The sequence below is a fragment of the Pongo abelii genome, chromosome 11 (genome assembly GCF_028885655.2).
Source record: "Pongo abelii isolate AG06213 chromosome 11, NHGRI_mPonAbe1-v2.0_pri, whole genome shotgun sequence".
NCBI lineage: Eukaryota > Metazoa > Chordata > Mammalia > Primates > Hominidae > Pongo > Pongo abelii.
Genome location: NC_071996.2, coordinates 26,658,445 through 26,677,048, shown reverse-complemented (window position 1 = coordinate 26,677,048; position 18,604 = coordinate 26,658,445). Strand labels below are relative to the sequence as shown.

General features: G+C 37.9%; 1 protein-coding gene across 25 annotated transcripts in view; it reads right to left on the bottom strand.

Annotated features, from left to right (window-relative positions):
- Window positions 1-18,604, bottom strand: part of CLASP1 (cytoplasmic linker associated protein 1) — a 310,798-nt gene that overhangs the window by 118,747 nt on the left and 173,447 nt on the right. For all 25 annotated transcript variants that reach the window (XM_063712719.1, XM_063712722.1, XM_063712720.1 and 22 more), the window contains exons 9-14: window positions 13,397-13,552; window positions 8,367-8,440; window positions 6,940-7,032; window positions 5,817-5,962; window positions 4,680-4,815; window positions 3,546-3,616 (exon numbers count right to left, since the gene is read on the bottom strand). In XM_063712719.1, the coding sequence (XP_063568789.1) occupies window positions 3,546-3,616; window positions 4,680-4,815; window positions 5,817-5,962; window positions 6,940-7,032; window positions 8,367-8,440; window positions 13,397-13,552 (676 nt within the window). The remainder of the gene's footprint in view (window positions 1-3,545; window positions 3,617-4,679; window positions 4,816-5,816; window positions 5,963-6,939; window positions 7,033-8,366; window positions 8,441-13,396; window positions 13,553-18,604) is intronic.

The window sequence follows — 18,604 nt, the reverse complement described above, 5'->3', positions numbered from 1 at the left end:
AGTGCCAAAGCCAGAACTGCTAAATGTTATGAAGTGAATTTTATCTCCCTGCCCCCCCACCCCGAAAATTAATATGTTGAAGTCCTTACTCTCAATGTGATGGTTATTTGGAGATGGGAGCTTTGGGAAGTGATAAGGTTTAGATTAGGCATGATAATGGGGCCCTCATTATGAGATTAGCATCCCTATAAGAAGAGATAACAGGTAGCTTGTTCTTTCCTCCTTCCCACCCTGCTCTCCCTCTCTCCCATGTAAGGACACAGGAAAACACTGGTCTACAGGCCAGGACGAGAGTCCTCACCAGAATCTGACCTTGCTGGCACGCCAATTTTGAACTTCCAGCCTCTAGGCCAGGGATATCCAATCTTTTGGCTCCTCTGGGCCACAGTGAAAGAATAATAATTGTCTTGGGCCACAAATAAAATACACTAACACTAATGATAGCAGATGAGCTTAAAAAAAAAATCTCATAATGTTTTAAGAAAGTTTACGAATTTGTATTGGGCATTCAAAGCTGCCGTGTGCTGTATGGTTGGACAAGCTTGCTCTAGACTGTGAGAAATAAATCTGTTGTTCACGCCATCCAGTCTGCAGTATTTTGTAATGGGCCCAAGATGATGAATCCCCTAAACATCCTGCAATGTTCCACAACAAAGATCTGTGTCATCTTATTGGAGAAATTTTGCCTTACGCAAGGAAAAACACATTCTGAATTTCTCTTGGAAACCTAACAATAGCGAAATGAAAACAACAGCAAGATGAAAATTACAACAGCCACAGCTGCAACAAATTAAGCTTTCACTAAATGTTTTACGTAATGATTGTGAATCCTCCAAACCTTATAGAGGGGTACCCTTATACTTAACGAGTCAAACGAGTAAGTGGGAGAGGAATGTTTCAACTGATGCTGGTCAGGTTCTGAAGTTCATAATCATCCCTCTGGCATACCGACTTTACATTCTCATCTCTAGGGGGAGCTAAAGCTGTTCCACTCTAACCCCAGGAGAAGCTGAACCCTAGGTCAAGGGTAGATTGCATTCCCCGGGGTACGCACTTGAGCCACACAGTAAGGAATTACATTTTTTCAGTGGAAGGTATAAATTTCTTTTTTCGTGACTTTAGATAGCCAGATTATTCCTCTTTTCTGTCTTTCATGTAGTTATTAATGAGATGGATATAAAACCAGCTACTAGACATATATCCCAAAAAAATGAAGTCAGTATGTTGAAGAGATATCTGAACTCTCATGATTATCGCAAGACTATTCACAATAGCCAAGATAGGGAATCAACCTAAGTATCCATCAACAGATGAGGAGATAAAGATAATATAGCAGATATACACAACAGAATCTATTCGGCCTTAACGACAACAACAAAATAAATCTTGTCATTTAAGACAAGACAGATAAACCTAGAAAATATTATCTTAAATGAAATAAGCCAGGCATACAAAGACAAATACTGCATGATCTCACTTAAGTGTGGAATCCAAAAAAGTCAACTCAGGCTTGGTGCAGTGGCTCACACCTGCAATCCCAGCACTTTGGAGGTTGAGGCCAGCCTGGGCAACATGGTGGGACCTTATCTCTACAAAAAATTTAAAACTTGGCTGGGGACGTGGTGGTGCACGCCTATGGTCTCAGTTACTTGGGAGACTGAGGCGGAAGGATCACTTGAGGCCAGAGATTGCAGTGAGCCATGATTGTGCCACTGCACTCTAGCCTGGGTGACAGAGTGAGGCACCACCTCTAAAGCAAACAAAATTGTACTCACAGAAGTAGAAAGTAGAATGGTGGTTCCCAGAAGCTGGGGGTTGGGAGACTGAGGAGATGTAAAGTATGCAAAATGTCAGGTAGATAGGAGGAAGTTCAAGAGATCGATTGTACATCATAGTGATGGTGACTACAGTTAGTAACAACATTTTATATACTTTAAAATTGCTGAGAGTAGATTTCAAGTGTTCTCACCACAAAAAAATAAGTATGTGAGGTGATACACATGTTAAAGAGCTTGATTTAACCATTCCAAAATGTATACACATTATCAACACAGCATATTGTTCACCGTAAGTCTTCACAATTTTTACTTGCCAATTAAAAAAATAAAGATTGGGCATGGTGGCTCACATCTATAATCCCAGCACTTTGGGAGATCAAGGTGGGAAGACTGCTTGAGCCCAGGATTTCAAGATCATCCTTAGGCAACATAATGAGACCCCCGTCTCTAAAAAAAGTAAAAAAAAGATTAGTGGGCCATGGTGGTGTGTGCCTGTAGTCCCAGCTACTTGGAAGCCCAGGAGCTTGAGGTTACAGTGTGCTGCACTCCAGCCTGGGTGAAAGAAAGAATAGAAAGGAAAGCAATAAAAGAAGAAAGGCGAAAAAGGAAGGAAGGAAAGGAAAAAGGAAAGAAAAGGGAAAAAAAGGAAGAAAAAGAAAAGGGGAAGGGAAGGGAACAGAAGGGAAAGGAAGAAAAGAAAAGGAAAGGCAAGAAAATTTTTAAAAAGGCGGCCTGTGGCCAATTTGTTAAAAATAATAAAATAAATTTTAAAATGACAAATATAGAGCTGCTTCATGCTTAAGAGAGTCTTGTACCCATAGAAACCCAGCAAGATCAACATGACACCCCAGGAAAAAAGGCAAACAGCTGGCAAAGGTCATCTGGGCTCTAAACCTTAGAGTGAAGGACTTCCACAGGACTAGGATCAAGACACACAGCTAAGGGAATGGGGCCAAGAGGTTGCCCAAGCCTGCCAGTAATTATCCTATAAGACTCCCAATACAGTCTACTGGAAAAGTTTTAGTGGTATTCATGAATTCCCTGAAAACCTACACAAAACTATTCTGTACATTTACCACTTGCTGGGAAGAGGGTCCATAGATTTTAACAGACTCTTAAAACACTCAAGAATCACAGGTCTGAGCTAAGAGAATACAGTCTTTATTCCTCACATGCAGTTCAGAGCAGCTCACCAGGACATGTAAGACAGGGACTCGGGAACAAACCCCTAGCTAGTTACCAGGTTGTATTTGCCTGTGTCTTCCGGGTATATCTCCCACAACTGCGCAGAACTAAGTGACGGTGAAGATTCAGAATCCCAGAAATCGCTAACAGAAGATGCAAACAACACATACCTTTCCCCTTACCTATGTTAATACGAAACTACTGCCATTGATCTTTATGGTATTTTTTTCTTGCATGCAGTTACTGCCTTTACTCAGAGAATAGGGCAGACCAATGACAAAGGCAGGAGGATTATCACAGCAAAAAAATTTACAGGGGGTCCTCTCCCCTTCTCCTTCTGCCACTAGCACCCAAACTCACTTTCTCTCTCACACACACACATATAGAAACATAATAGAGATTGTCCACATTCATTTCCCAAAATATTTAGATCCTGATTCTTCAACTCAAAGTCATTTATTGCAGTGATTTTAAGTAATACTAAGCATGTTATACATGAAATTTTATCCATGGAAGGAGATTTGGAATTTGTTTTGGTTTTTAAACAATTCAAAAACAATGAGAAAACCCTTTAAAATTTACCTTCTAACTGCGACAGACTTAGAGGTACAGTTGCTTGTTATGACAGGTATTAACCTAGGGATGTGTGTGTGCTGTGAAGAACAACAAAAAACAGAGGTCAACACTTGCAAATACAAAAACAAAACAAAATTAAGAGAATCACTTCCTTACTAACCTACTTATAGCACATATACGTTCAGATTAGAATGTCAGTGAGTTTTAAAAGAAAAAAAGAATTCACAGGATATTGTCAAAAGCCATTACAAAATTTACAGAGTTAAGAATAGGCAACATGATGACATGAAGATAAGCCTAAAACAATCATTAGTATGAGGTCTAAATTATATCAGCTGTAGAGATCTGAGTGGTTTAAAAGGAGTCATCAGACCAATATATTTTGATACTGTTTCAATGGAAATGTCCAATAATGACCTTGGGTTTAACAGTTAAAGTAGGCAGTGCAAGTAAGAACAGTAAGAACTTACAATAAAAAGTAAATAACCAATAATCAAGAATATTCTGGATAGATTTTAGACATCATCATCAAGCCTCAAAGTTTCAAGAGCTGCCTCTGGGCAAAAATGACTTGAAAGTGGTGGGGAGGTAATGTGGAAAACCATTTTAAACCTTTGTGAACTATTAGATTTTGTTAAAAACTTGTGTATAAATTACTTGGATAATTATTTAAATTTAAACAAGTACCTAGAAAACCAAACCAAAGGGAACATTTTGTTTCTGTGCTTACGTGCAATTAATTAAACTCTTGGGTGAACAGTAAAACCACAAGCACCAACACCTAAAATGGAAGGACTGGGACTAAGGAAGTAAGACTAAGAGTAATATCTGAGTAACAAGAATACAATATAAACTCAGTAGCAGACACCAGATGTTTGAACATTTTAAACCAATAGTGAGTTAACAATCAATACCTCATTAACTTTATAACACATCCATAATTCACATTATGGATTATAAAAAGCTCACATGCCACAATTAAGTAGGGGGAAAATATGATATATATACAAAATTCCAATATAATTATGCTAATAAATTTAATTACTCAATATAATTATGTTAACAAAAATGCCTCTAATATTTGTCAACCATCAGTATTTACCACTTGCTTATTTCATGTATGGCCTATAACATACTTACCCGAATAATTAACCTAACAGCTACAACACCAGATGTGGCCATAATTTTGGCACTGTTTGGAATTAAATTAAAGATAGTTGGCATAATGGCTTCGGCTCCATGGTCAAACTTATTCCCCAGAACTGATGACAGATGCCTAAAACAAGAAATGGATACTGGACTGTAGTTATTTTTCTTAGAGACAGTGAAGCATATAAACCACTTAACATCTAGAGCCTTCATTTAAAGTTATTTAGAAAGGACAAGGGTCTAAGATTTACGATGTGCATGTTAAGAACTTGGCAAATAGTTCTTAGCCCAGAAGTTTCTTTTTTTTCTTTTTTTTTTTTTTTTAAACATTTCCAACTAGTCTGTGGAGCTTTTTGTCTGTTTTCTAGAGGCAGGATCTCACTATGTTGCCCACGTTGAACTTGAACTCCTGGGCTCAAGCAATCCTCCCACTTTGGCTTTCCAAGTAGCTGGGTCTCCAGGCACATACCAGCCCACCTGCCCCAACTAGTCTTAAAATAGCAAACAAACTGATTATATATTAATAAAACACAAATATGAAAAAGCACCCTTGGCTCCTTTTTCTTTTTTATCTTAACATAAAATATTCAGGCTTTAAAATCTGACTTCAGCCAAAACTTTAAAACAGCTGCAATGCCTCCTCCTGCTGCTGCTGCTTTGATATTCCGACATACATTCTAACACAAAGTTTTATTAGCTTTGATCACTAGTACACGTACAGCTAGAATAAAATTTTACTGCAGTAAATGCCTTTAACTTTATAACTACAGTACTCTTCTAGGAACAAACATTCTGATAACCACGCTACGGCCTGCCAGCAAAAATCAATGAAAAATCAGAGAAACAGGATTTTATAAAATTTCATTTTTCCATATTAATAACGGCTTCCAAGTTTGAAATAAAGGCTTCAGAGCTATGTCATTGAATAAAATTTAAAATCTGTCACACTTCACATAATTGAGCAAAAAGTATTGTAAAACTACTGAAAGAAGTGTTAACTGGAATGGGTCTTGGAGACTAGTCAGAAGTTACATTAAAGAGACCCAGCTCACATGTGCAAGGAGACATCTCTGAAGCTCTGTGGTGACACTATTTTATGGTGAGAATATGGAGCATCGCAGTCCTTACCCCAACGTGATACAAGCCTCCCGCACTACCTGAGACCGCAGATCCTTAGCAGAGAGTTTAAAGGCTCCATCCAAAAGACGCAAATGTTGAAAGAAGTTATCATACTCAGCAGCACCAGCCAAAAGTAAAGATCTAATCTTTTTTAGCTAATGGAAGAGAAAATTCAGAAAAATAGAAAACAATTCTAACGCAGAATATGCAAAACAAAAGAAGCCATCAAATACAAAAGAGATCGTTAACAAAGTTCAACTGATTAGAAAGTTTTCCCAAGAGAATTCAGCCAGTTAAATATTAGCTAATACAATAAACAAATCTACATATCACAAATAAGACTAAATAATTTTTAACTGGAGTATTTGTGACACATATATTGTAATTTCTGCAAAAAAAGTTTTACATTTGAAATATCTTAAAGTATTTATAGATCCTACAACACTAATGATAAATAATTAAACACTTTTGGCTTGCGAAAAGCCCCTCCTCCTAAGCTTACCTCCCCCCCACACCCCACTTCAACTGCCATTTATTTAAGAATCAAAAGAAGAAGCATTCCTATAGTATTTATTATCCTCCACTGAACCATTAACTGGCTGGTCTGAATTTGAAATACAATATAATGGCAATTGTACCACCTCTCTTCTTGCCAGCCAACCAGTAGAAAATAGCCTTCTCAGATAAGACACACCCTCACTTTAATGCCCAGCTCACTTTCCATTAATCTACTTTTAAAAATAAAGGAGACACAACTTTCTAGCAATTGATAAGAAGAAAGAAAAGAATATTGGGGAACATACACTAAAAATGCCACAAAAAAGCCACTTTAAAGGCAAACAATCACAGAATGAAATTTCTGCTAAAGTGAGACTGGAGACTATCATCATACATTCCACAGTTAGGTCTTTGTTAAAAGACCAGGCGATTCATAAAGGTGTAAGTTGGTGTGTTTTCAAAATAAAAATAAAAGGAGATACTCTACTAAAAGGGTGAAGTATAAATATGATAATTTGAATTTAAAATATGTACTATTTAAAATTCATTAGAGCTGTCCCAATTTCATAATAAAGTATTTGAGATATTTAAATACATCTTATGAAAATGTAATCACATGAAGTCAACAGCTTACAGCATTTACTCTCTGCTCCCAATCGTGCTTGTCATCAGATAATATTTCCCTAATTTTGTTTATGGATTCCTCAAGGTCTCGGCTGGAATAAATCTGTAAGCAAAATTAATTTACAATCAATATAAAAACATGCAGAATAAACAGATTATTTCTTAATTATATGAAGTCAAGAACATTAAGTATAGTAAAAGAAATTATTTCATTTTTAAGAAATACCTACGGGAAAATATCTGAACAGTTTTGTCTACAATAAGGATCTTTCTCACTATAAATGTGTACCCACAAGATTTGCTACCATATATGAATAACCCTGCCTCAAACATAGCTTTACTATGAACTTAACAGATGATTTCATGTACAAAGAGAAACAAGCCTAATAGGAAACAGCCAGTGATGCCTAAGTCATTTATCAATTAGTATTATTTATAACATGACACTATACCTATAATTTTAAACACTTTCAAATCTACTTTCTCATTTATCCCCACATCTTACCTAGAAAACAGGTAAGGTACAGGGTATAATCAATCTTGATGTATGCTGGGAAGGTCAGGTCAAGTACTTAAGGATGAACCTGAACCCGAGATTGTTTTTTGTTTAAAAACATCCTGTGGCCCAGGATGGAGTGCAGTGGCGCAATCTCAGCTCACGACAAACTCCACCTCCTGGGTTCAAGGGAGCCTCCCACCTCACTCTCCCGAGTAGCTAGAACTATAGGCACAAGCCACCATGGATGATTTTTGTATCTTTTATAGAGATGAGGTTTCGCCATGTTGCCTAGGCCACTGAGATTCTTGTTACCTGCTTTATACACACATGGCAACCAAGGTGGCAAAGAGAGTTGTACATAACAGACAGTAAGTGCCACAGGAATCCAGAGCACAGACAGTCAGTGTAGGCTGAGGAAAAGTATTAGTCTCAATCAGCAACAGACGATACTAAGGCACAAAGCAGTCAAAAACTTGTGGCTGTATCCCAATTTTTATAAATAATCTTTGTTTCATCTGTTAGGTACTTAAAGTGAAGCATCAAAGAACGTATAAACTAAGCTCTTATTAAATCATTCTCTATAACTTTTCAGACACCAAAATCCTTCAAATTTATGAATTTTTCTAAAAAAAAATCCCTAAATAAACATACTTTTTAAATTCTCTAATTTAGCGTCATCTATTTCTTTCTCTTTTATGTGACCTGATCCATAAACTTAAAAATAGAACAACCAATGTCTTTCCTGTTCTTACTGAAAGATCATCTTGGGCCTTGACTTTTGCTCCAACATTTTCTAGTCTGCACCTCAGATCTCCTGTAGTGTTGACAGTTAAAATTACCTGACCTAGTAAACAACATTACATAGGCAGAATTGGAAAATAAAACTTGAAGAGTAAGTTGACCCTTGTTTGTAATCATACTCAAATATCCTCACTGACCTGTACTACAGGTACATCATCAAATGCTTTAATAAAATCCTCTTCATCAACAGCACCAGCTCCTTCTTTTGCAGCTGTAAAAAAGAATTTTAAAAATGTAAACAATATGAAACAACGTATATAACACATACACTGAAGAAGTCTAAACATACACAATCAAAATTACATTTTGGAAGATTCAGAACATTTTTTAAAAAGGCTTCATATAACTTTGGAGTGTCACGAAATTGACAAACATTACTGACTTCATATCAAGATGAAATACAGTAATTCTACAATGCTATATACATTAGCTTAAGGTCACTTACACTACCTGTTTAAGGAGAGACGGTATGGGTTTTAAAGGATTTAGATATTGTATTAATATACAAGTCCTTTGAAAGATTCCTAATAAATGGATCAAGCAGAAAATTTAATCATCAGGGAATAACTTAAATTGTTATTACTGGGAATCCAGCATAACAAATTTGTGAATATTCAAACAAGTCCTAAATAATTTCACAGTTTTATTTAACTTTATATTAGTTTGAAAATATTTCTATTTCCTTGAACTCATGATAACTGTCCTTTTTTTCACTTAAGAATCAGTTATAAGTTTCTCCTACAAACTTACCCTAAGATGCTTTGTATAATTAAAAGTATTTGGAGAAAGTATTTCTTTTTGCTAATATGAGCTCCCCTTTATGTATGAAAATCAAGTGATGCTTTATCAGATTTTTTTCACATTGTAAAAATTGGTGTCTATAGTCATCTTTATAACCCTCATTAATGATTTACATGGATTAGTCTGATTGCTTTTCTAAGACCTTCTTACCACACGTGTATCTGGTGTTCGGGGTCCTGATAACTATCCAGACAGAAAGGGGCTTTAAAGACAATCCCAGGTAGCAGTAAATGTGTGTCATCACTCTTGCTGAAGATCACTCACACTGTGGAAAAGCTAACTACCATAAAGGACGATAGTCACTCACTGTGATGTGGTGCTGTGTGTCTGTTTTAGCATAAAAACTGGATCCCATTGGGCAGATAGGCCCTGAATGCCTCCTTTGCATAAGACCCTACACCATGTACCCACATATACCAAAGAGGACCCAAAGGCCAACAACAGTCCCTGAGCCTAAGCTATCTGATGAGGCGGAACTAACCAGGAAATTCATGACTATGGCATTAAACAACATGGAAAAAGGATAAGTGCAGGGCTGAAGGGGAAAACTGGGCTGATATGTGCATAATCTACACAGCAGGGACTTCTGGAAGGGGTATGGATGAGAAATGGGAAGGAAAGCACCAGTCTAGTAATTTTCTAAGCCTTGTTTGTGCAACGGATAATTACCCAAGAATAGATCAAGAAAAAAGATTAGAAAGATTGTTCAGGCATTAAAAAGAACAACATATTGATATATGCTACAAGGTAGATGAAACACTGAAAACATTCCCTTTAAAATGGCTAATTTTATGTTATGTGAACTTAATAACAAAAAGTAAAATGTTTTAAAATACACCAAAAAAATGATTAGAAAGAACTAGAAATAAGCACAATTAACATTCTTACAGCTCCTCTATCACCGATGCTGGGGAGGAGGCAGAGTGGTTGCATGCTGGTCTGGTCAAGACACCAATATTCTAGGGCCAGTTCAGAATTCAGGAAAGGCCATCAGGAGACAGCATTTTAATGCTAATCATGAGTACAGCTTTTACTTGGCCCACTCAGCTTCATCTTTTTTGGCTCATGGGATTCCCCAACCCACCACTATCCCCACCACCACCAACAGCTCAAAGCTCACAGCCATCAGTGAAAATGCTTCTACGAGCAGCAGCTACACAATTTTTCTGAGGTAAATTTCAGAGGGAATTTGCATGTAAATGTAAAATTTGAGAGAAAATGAGAGTTGTATATAACAACTAAACTGTCTACATTAGGGGTGAAAGGAAGAATTTATGGGAGAAATCTCCTACAATTTATTTAATGCAACATCCATACTGGTCTCACAAGGAACCATGTTACTTGTAAGAACAAAATGTGTTTTATCTTACTTATTTTTATTCCCGACTTTTAAGTTCAGGGGTACATGTGTAGGATGTGCAGGTTTGTTACATAGGTAAATGTGTGCCACGGTGGTTTGCTGCACAGATCATCCCATCACCTAGGTATTAAGACCAGCACATTAGCTATTCTCCCACCCCAAACCCTGCAACAGGTCCCAGTGTGTGTTTTCCCCACCCATGTGTCCATGTGTTCTCATCATTCAGCTCCCACTTATAAGTGAGAACATGCAGTATTTGGTTTTCTGTTCCTGCATTAGACTGCTGAGGATAATGGCTTCCACCTCCATCCATGTCCCTGCAAAGGACGTGATCTTATTCCTTTTTATGAATGCATAGTATTCCATGGTATATATGTACCACATTTTCTTTATCCAGTCTATCATTGATGGGCATTTAGGTTGATTCCATGTCTTTGCTATTGTGAATAGTGCTGGGATGAACATATGCATACATGTATCTTTATAACAGAATGATTTATATTCCTTTGGGTATATGCCCAGTAATGGGACTGCTGGGTCAAATGGTATTTCTGCCTCTAGGTCTTTGAGGAATTGCCACACTGTCTTCCACAGTGGTTGAATTAATTTACACTCCCACCAACAGTGTAAAAGCACTCCTTTTTCTCCACAACCTCACCAGCATCTATTGTTTTTCTGACTTTTTAATAATAGCCATTCTGACTGGTGTGAGATGGTATCTCATTGTGATTTGCATTTCTCTAATAATCAGTGATGTTGAGCTTTTTTTCATGTTTGTTGGCCGCATGTTCGTCCTCTTTTCATAACTGTCTGCTCATTTTCTTTGCCCACTTTTTAATGGGGTTGTTTTTTCTTGTAAATTTAAATTCCTTGTAGATTCTGGATGTTAGGCCTTTGTCAGATGGATAGATTGCAAAATTTTTCTCCCATTCTGTAGGCTGCGTGTTCTCTCTGATGATAGTTTATTTTGCTGTGCAGAAGCTCTTTAGTTTAATTAGGTCCATTTGTCAATTTTTGCTTTTGTTGCAATTGCTTTTGGCATCTTCGTCATGAAATCTTTGCCCGTGCCTATGTCCTAAATGGTATTGCCTAGATTTTCTTCTAGGGTTTTATAGTTTTGAGTTATACATTTAAGTCTTTCATCCATCTTGAGTTGATTTTTGTATAGCGTATAAGGAAGAGGTCCAGTTTCAATTTTCTGCATATGGCTACCCAGTTCTCCCAGCACCATTTATTAAACAGGGAATTCTTTCCCCATTGCTTGTTTTTATCAGGTTTGTCGAAGATCAGATGGTTGTAGTCGTGGCATCTTTATTTCTGGGTTCTCTATTCTATTCCATTGGTCTATGTGTCTGTTCTTGTACTAGTACCACACTGTTTTGGTTAGGGGTAGCCTTATAGTATAAAGTTGGATAGAGTGATGCCTCCAGCTTTGTTCTTTTTGCTTAGGATTGCCTTGGCTATATGAGCTCTTATTTGGTTCTATATGGATTTTAAGATAGGTTCTTCTAATTCTGTCAATGTTAGTTTAATAGGAATAGCATTAAATCTATAATTGCTTTGGGCAGTATGGCCATTTCATAATATTAATTCTTCCTATCCATGAGCATGGACTGTTTTTCCATTTGTTTGTATCGTCTCTGATTTCTTTGAACAGTGTTTTGTAGTGCTCCTGAGGAAGTCCTTCATTTCCCTTGTTAGCTGTATTCCTAGGTATTTTATTCTTTTTGTGGCAATTGTGAATGGGAATTCATTCACAATTTGGCTCTCTGCTTGCCTGGTGTTGATGTACAGGAATGATAGCGATATTTGCACATTGATTTTGTATCCTGAGACTTTGCTGAAGTTGCTTATCAGCTTAAGAAGCTTTTGGGCTGAGACAATGGGGTTTTCTAGATATAGGATCATGTCATCTGCAAATAAAGATAGTTTGACTTCCTCTCTTCCTATGTGAATACCCTAACCCTAACCCCAACCCTAAGCCCAACCCCGTGCTCCTTTAGCTCAGTGAAGTTAGTTATTATCCACATTCTGAGGCCTACTTCTGTCATTTCAGCCATCTCAGTCTCAGCCTAGTTCTGAGCTCTTGCTGGAGAGGGGTTGCAGTCATCTAAAGGAAAAGGGGCACTCCGGCTTTTTGAGTTTTCAGCGCTTTTGTGTTGATTCTTTCTCATCTTTGTGGGCTTATCTATCTTTGATCTTTGAGGTTGTAGTCCTTTGGATGGGGTTTTTTGTTGTTGCTGTTTTCTGTTTGTTTTTCCTTTAACAGTCTGGTCACTCTTCCGTGGGGCTGCTGCTACCCAGCTTTCTACAGATTGTCTTTGAGGTCTTGAGCTCTGCCCTTCCTGCATGAAGAGCCTGTGGTCCAGGTAGAGAAATCCAGGTCTTCCACTCCCACAGAGCTACCTCCCGCTGGCCCAGCTCTACTTCATGCTGCCATCCAACAGACACACCAACAGCTGCTACCTCACCATGGCTCACTGGGAACTGGAGCAGAGGTGGCTGGTCTCTACCACCCACAGCACGACCCTGCATGTGGAGTATACACACACGCCCCAATACCTAGGGGCCAGTCTACAAGATATATTTTAAAGACAGGAGTTACAGTGTGACTTCTGGATTATTCTCAGTCTTGTTAAATAGAAATTGTCTAAAACACCCCTAGTGGTTTCAGGCATTGCTGGATCCACATAACTAAATGATGTGATGAGGGTGCGCTCTTGCTCTTATCTCTGAGCTAAGCTTTCCTCTGTGCTGGCTTCCTTCTCCTGCAGGCTCCACCTTACCAGAATGTGGCAAAAGTCAACATAGTAGCTCAAATTTACAACTTACCAGCTTTTCAGCATCAGTATCGCAATGCTAATTCAATTAAAGAATAGCAGGCAGAAACCTGCTGCATATGGGGACTGTATCACTTCTGAGGGCCACCATAGGCAACTACTTGCACCTCTGGTTTGAAAAGCTGGCGTAGCTGACCCCAGAACGCCACACAGGGCTTAGACTAACCTGAAGACTTGGATCCAAGGGTGGATGAACCAAGCCGGCGGGTAGTAGTTCCCATTCCAACGTTTCTCCGAGAACTTGGTGGAGCCTTGGATGATGTAGAACTAGCAGAGGAAGGTCTGTTACCATCCACAGAATCTTCATCGTCGAAATTTTTATCTGAACAGTAAGCACAGAAACCAATGTTTTTTTAAAAACAAAAACTATATATATATACTTCTTCACCTGATTATAAAACAATTAGACTTCGAGACTGATTCTGCATACTCTTTTGGAATCTGAGGTGCTCCTCTAGGGTCTGGAAAGCCTTAGGTTAAGCCCAGAATGAAGCTACAAAGATCATACTTGCTTTCACATACCCAGAATACTTTCACACTCAAATTTTGAAAAATAGAACAAATATAAAGAAGAAAACAATCTCTCATAAAACCACCACCTAGAAACAGTTATTTTCACATTCTGGAACATTTCTGACCATCATGTTGTTTTCTTTTTTTTGAAGACAGAGTCTCACTGTCACTCAGTCCTCTCACCTTGGCCTCTCAAGGTGCTGGGATCACAGGCATGAGCCACTGTACTTGGTCACTTGGGTGTACTTTAAAATAACAGCTGAGATGAGAGTATATATCATATTGGAATAGTGCTTACTTCAAATATGTAAATTTTTCCTCTGTGATGAAATATTTTTCATAACCACCATTTTAATAATTGTATGGTACTTTGTAATTGGAAAATGGTACAAATGAAACACTCTTATTGTTAGACATTTAGGGTGTTTCTAAGTCCTCACCATTAGAAATGCAATATAGCAAATACTTTCCTACACTTTTTTTTGTTTGTTTGAATTTCCAATCGTTTTAGGAATGAAAACCATAGAAGCAACAATAGCGGGTCAAAGAGTGTAAAAGTTCTTGATGTATAGTGCCAAAATTATCAGAGAGGTCATATAAATGTACATTTCTCCTAGAAGTTCAAAGAAGTACTCATCCTTCCAAACCATTGCCAACATTTAATATTACCATTTTTAAACTTTAATCAATCTGATAGGTGAAAAAAAAGACTTCACCTTCTATGTTGTATTTCTTTTTTAGTGAAGATGAACATTTTTTTCTTAAGTTCATTAACTTTTAAATTTTCTAAACAGCAGTGGATCCAATCAATACTCCTCAAGTTGCATTTAAAATTTTAAAAAACACAGCTATAATCCTACCACTTTGGGAGGCCAAAATGGGAGGACTGCTTGAGGCCAGGAGTTCAAGACCAGCCTGGGCAACATAGCAAGGTCCTGTCTCTTAAAAATAAAAAAATTCGTCAGATATGGTGGTGTGTGCTTGTAGTCCCAGATACTCAGAAGGCTGAGGCAGGAGCATCAACTTCAGCCCAGGAGCTTGAAGCTGCAGTGAGCCAGGGTCACTCCACTACATTCCAGCCTGGGTGACAGAGCAAGACCCTGTCTCGAGAAAAAAGAAACATCTTTGGAATCTTAAAAATCAACATATTTATGACAATAGTTTAATGATGCAAAATTAAAGTTTATGTATCAAATATAAGAGTGAGTCATTTAGGGGGCTAAACAAAGAACTTAAGAGTAATTTAAATAAAACAAAAAAAATCTGTAGCTGGCAATATTCATGATTTCTGAAAGGGGCATTAGTTCTTTACCAATAAGTTTGAAATAAATCATTGCTATCCAAAAAACATACAAATAGAATCCTGTTTTCTTTGATCTAGTTGCTTCTTAAGCTAAATTATCAACAGCCAAGTCTTGTGTCTACTCAAGACCCCAATGCTCCCTAAAACTCAACAACAATGCACTCCAAATTACATGGTTCAGTTTATTCAACACAGCGTAGGGGGAGGAGGAAAGATATCTTCACAAATCCCTGTCCTTATGCAAATGAGCTCCTTTCACTGTGCCTTTAAAGCCCCCAGATTGTCTTGCTATGCCATGCTGTTTCAAGATGGTTCTTTCAATCCATACATCCATTTTTCATTGATTCAGGCACAGTGCTCTTAATTAGCATAGACTTCCCATGGATTCAGAAAGTGGTTCATAATGGCCTTCCCAAAAGGAAAATTTAAGTCTAACGTAAAGAATAAGAACAACCCAAAGGAGAAGTCACCCACTGAGTACTGCCAGCATTAGCAGTGACAAGGACAGATCTCACTCAGCCTATCTGTCCTCTGGGGAGCTCCAAGAACATATGAACTGCTGTCATTATTCTACTACCTTTGAAATCATAATCATTCTGCTGAGTGGGAACAGTTCCAGTCTGTGGGACAGGTAAAAAATAAATGGGAAACATGAGGACAATATCATGCTTCACTCACAAATTCATGTAAATTATGTTTAGTTCAGTCTTCTAAAATATGCAGGCATGTCATTTAGAACAGTACTCAGTTGCCAAGATTTTCAATGGACCAATTTCAATGGAATTCCTGAAATTTTTGCTTGCATCAGTGATAGACTAGACGTGCATGACTTAATCTCTTGCAATAAATAGCTAGAAAACCTGACAGTATATATAAAAGAACTACGTGCAGGCACCGGACAACAGCAGTTCAGAACTTGGCTGTTCAGCTAATTTGCATAAAGATATGGATTTGTTTGTTTCTCCCTACAAGAAAAGAAACAAACAAGGTAAGCTATACAATCACCCCAACTTTCTGCCTGGAGGTGTTAATAATTTCCAGGTCACCAAGTACAGGGAAGGGGAACTCAAATTAAACATAGTAGCCCTGCAGATTAGATACTGCAGACAATGAAGAACAGAGTTCAGAGAAGTTCAGAGAAGTGCTAGAAATTACAGGAAGCTACACAGAAAGAGGGCTACAGAAATGTGCTAAGTTCTAGGCCTCACGTGTGTGAGTGAACTTCCACGAAGCAAGGCAGAAAACAACCAAGAAGGTGTGAAATGAACAATTCTTAGAGTTTACACAAGTAGGGAAGCTCCAAACTGCCAAAGTGGAATGTTCTTGGTGACCCACCCAAGGCATTCAATGGAGACCCCCAGAGAGGTCGGGTCTTAGTGAGACTGAAGTATGTCTGGAGTGAAAGTTAAATGAAATCTGCCCTATCAGAGCTTAAAAGCAGGCCTACAGGGCATTAGGCAGACCTGCAAGTAACTTATCTGATTTGCCAAAACAAAGCATGATATTCCTAAAAGAAATATAACAAGACACAGACACTCAACAAGGTAACATTCATAATACACAACATCTAATAAAAAATTCCTTCACTATGTACAGAGAAGACTTACAAAAAAATTTCCTAAACATGACAAGAGGGAAGAAAATGTGGCCCATAATCATGAGGGGCAAAAAAATCAGAAAATAGTAAACTTCTGAGAAATGATGAAATAAGAACACTAAACTTCTATTATAACTATGTTCAATATTAAAAGAATACATAGACAGTCATAAGAAAAAAGAAAGTTTTTTTAAAGAATCCAATGGAACTTACAGATTTTAAGAAAACATAATATCTGAAATGAAAATTTCACTGATTGAGATTAAGTACAGACTAGACATTGTAGAAGTAAAGAAAAAAATCAGGGAACTTAAACATACAGCAATAGAATTTATCCAAAATAAGCACAGAAGCACAGAAACAAAATAGGCTGAAAAAATAAATAAACAGAATAGAGTCTCAGAGACATGAAGGATAATATCAAGCAGTCTAACACACACAACACTGCAGGCCCGCAGGACGAGGGGAAGAAGGGGAAGGACAGAAAAAGACTGAGAAATGATGGCCAAAACATTTCCAAATTTGATAGAAACTATAAACCTACAGATCCAAGAAGCTGCACGCCCCAAGCAAGACACACACACACAGAAAAGCATACTGAGGCACACCATAATCAAACTGCTTAAACCCAGACAAGAGCAGCCAGGGGAAGAGACATAGCACACAGAAGAACAAACATAAAAGCAGCAGCAGACTTCATCAGAAACCCTGCCAGCCAAAACACAATGGAAATGACGCTTGAAAATGGTATTCACCTAGAAGTAACCTAGAATTCTATATCCAGTGAAAACATGTTAAGAATAAAGGCAAAATAAAAACTCAAACAAACAAAAATTGTCATCGGCAGACCTGCACTTCAAGAAATGTAACAGGAAGATCTTCAGGCAAAAGGAAAAATGATACCAGCTGGAAACTTGGATTCACATAAAGAAATAAAGAGCAATAGATACAGTAAATATGTGGATAAATATAAGACTTTCTCCTCATATTTTATTATTTATTCTCCTGTTTTAATTCTTTCACATTATCATTTCTATAAAAGATGACTGACTGTTTAAAGCAAAAATATTTAGCTTTCATTCTTTTTATATTCTTATGTAATAGGCCAATAACCTGGGGGCCAGAGGAACCAAAATTAGGATATATGTTGCTGTACTAGATGACACACACAAAACTATACAGGAAATAAGGCACAGGGAAGGCATGAAGAAAATGGAAGTTGTTCCATTTCCATCCTCAAAGAGCATATATTTTTCAAAGTTAATTATAACGTCTAAATTGCCTGAAGATGTCACACAATAGTGTATCACAAACCTTACTGAGAAGGCATGCCCTTCATCACCAACACCTGTATGAAATGCCTCCCAAAGAAGGGGAGGAGGAGGCCAGGCGTGGTGGCTCACGCCTGTAATCCCAGCACTTTGGGCGGCCGAGGCAGGCAGATCACGAGGTCAGGAGATAGAGACCATCCTGGCTAACACGGTGAAACCCCGTCTCTACTAAAAACATAAAAAATTAGCTGGGCGTGGTGGCGGGCGCCTGAAGTCCCAGCTACTCGGGAGGCTGAGGCAGGAGAATGGCATGAACCCAAGAGGCAGAGGTTGCAGTGAGCCAAGATCGTGCCACTGCACTCCAGCCTGGGTGACAGAGCGAGACTTCGTCTCAAATAAAAAAAAAAGAAGAGAAGGAGGAAAGGGAATACTGAGCAGCCAGTGTAGGGCTTTTTAAACTGAACTTTAGGAGCCTGATTGTCTTTTTATTTACCCTTTGGAAACAAATCTAACAAGCCTACTTAGCTGATTTCCTAAGCAGATTAGAAGCAACTAACTATAGGGATAGTGAGAAGGAGGACGCAAGAATTAAGCAAAGTAATGTTAATAAGTGAGCTGAAGGCCTAATAGCCTAATAGAAACTACGAAAAGCAAACACATGCACATAAAAACCCCTAAACCCAAAACGCT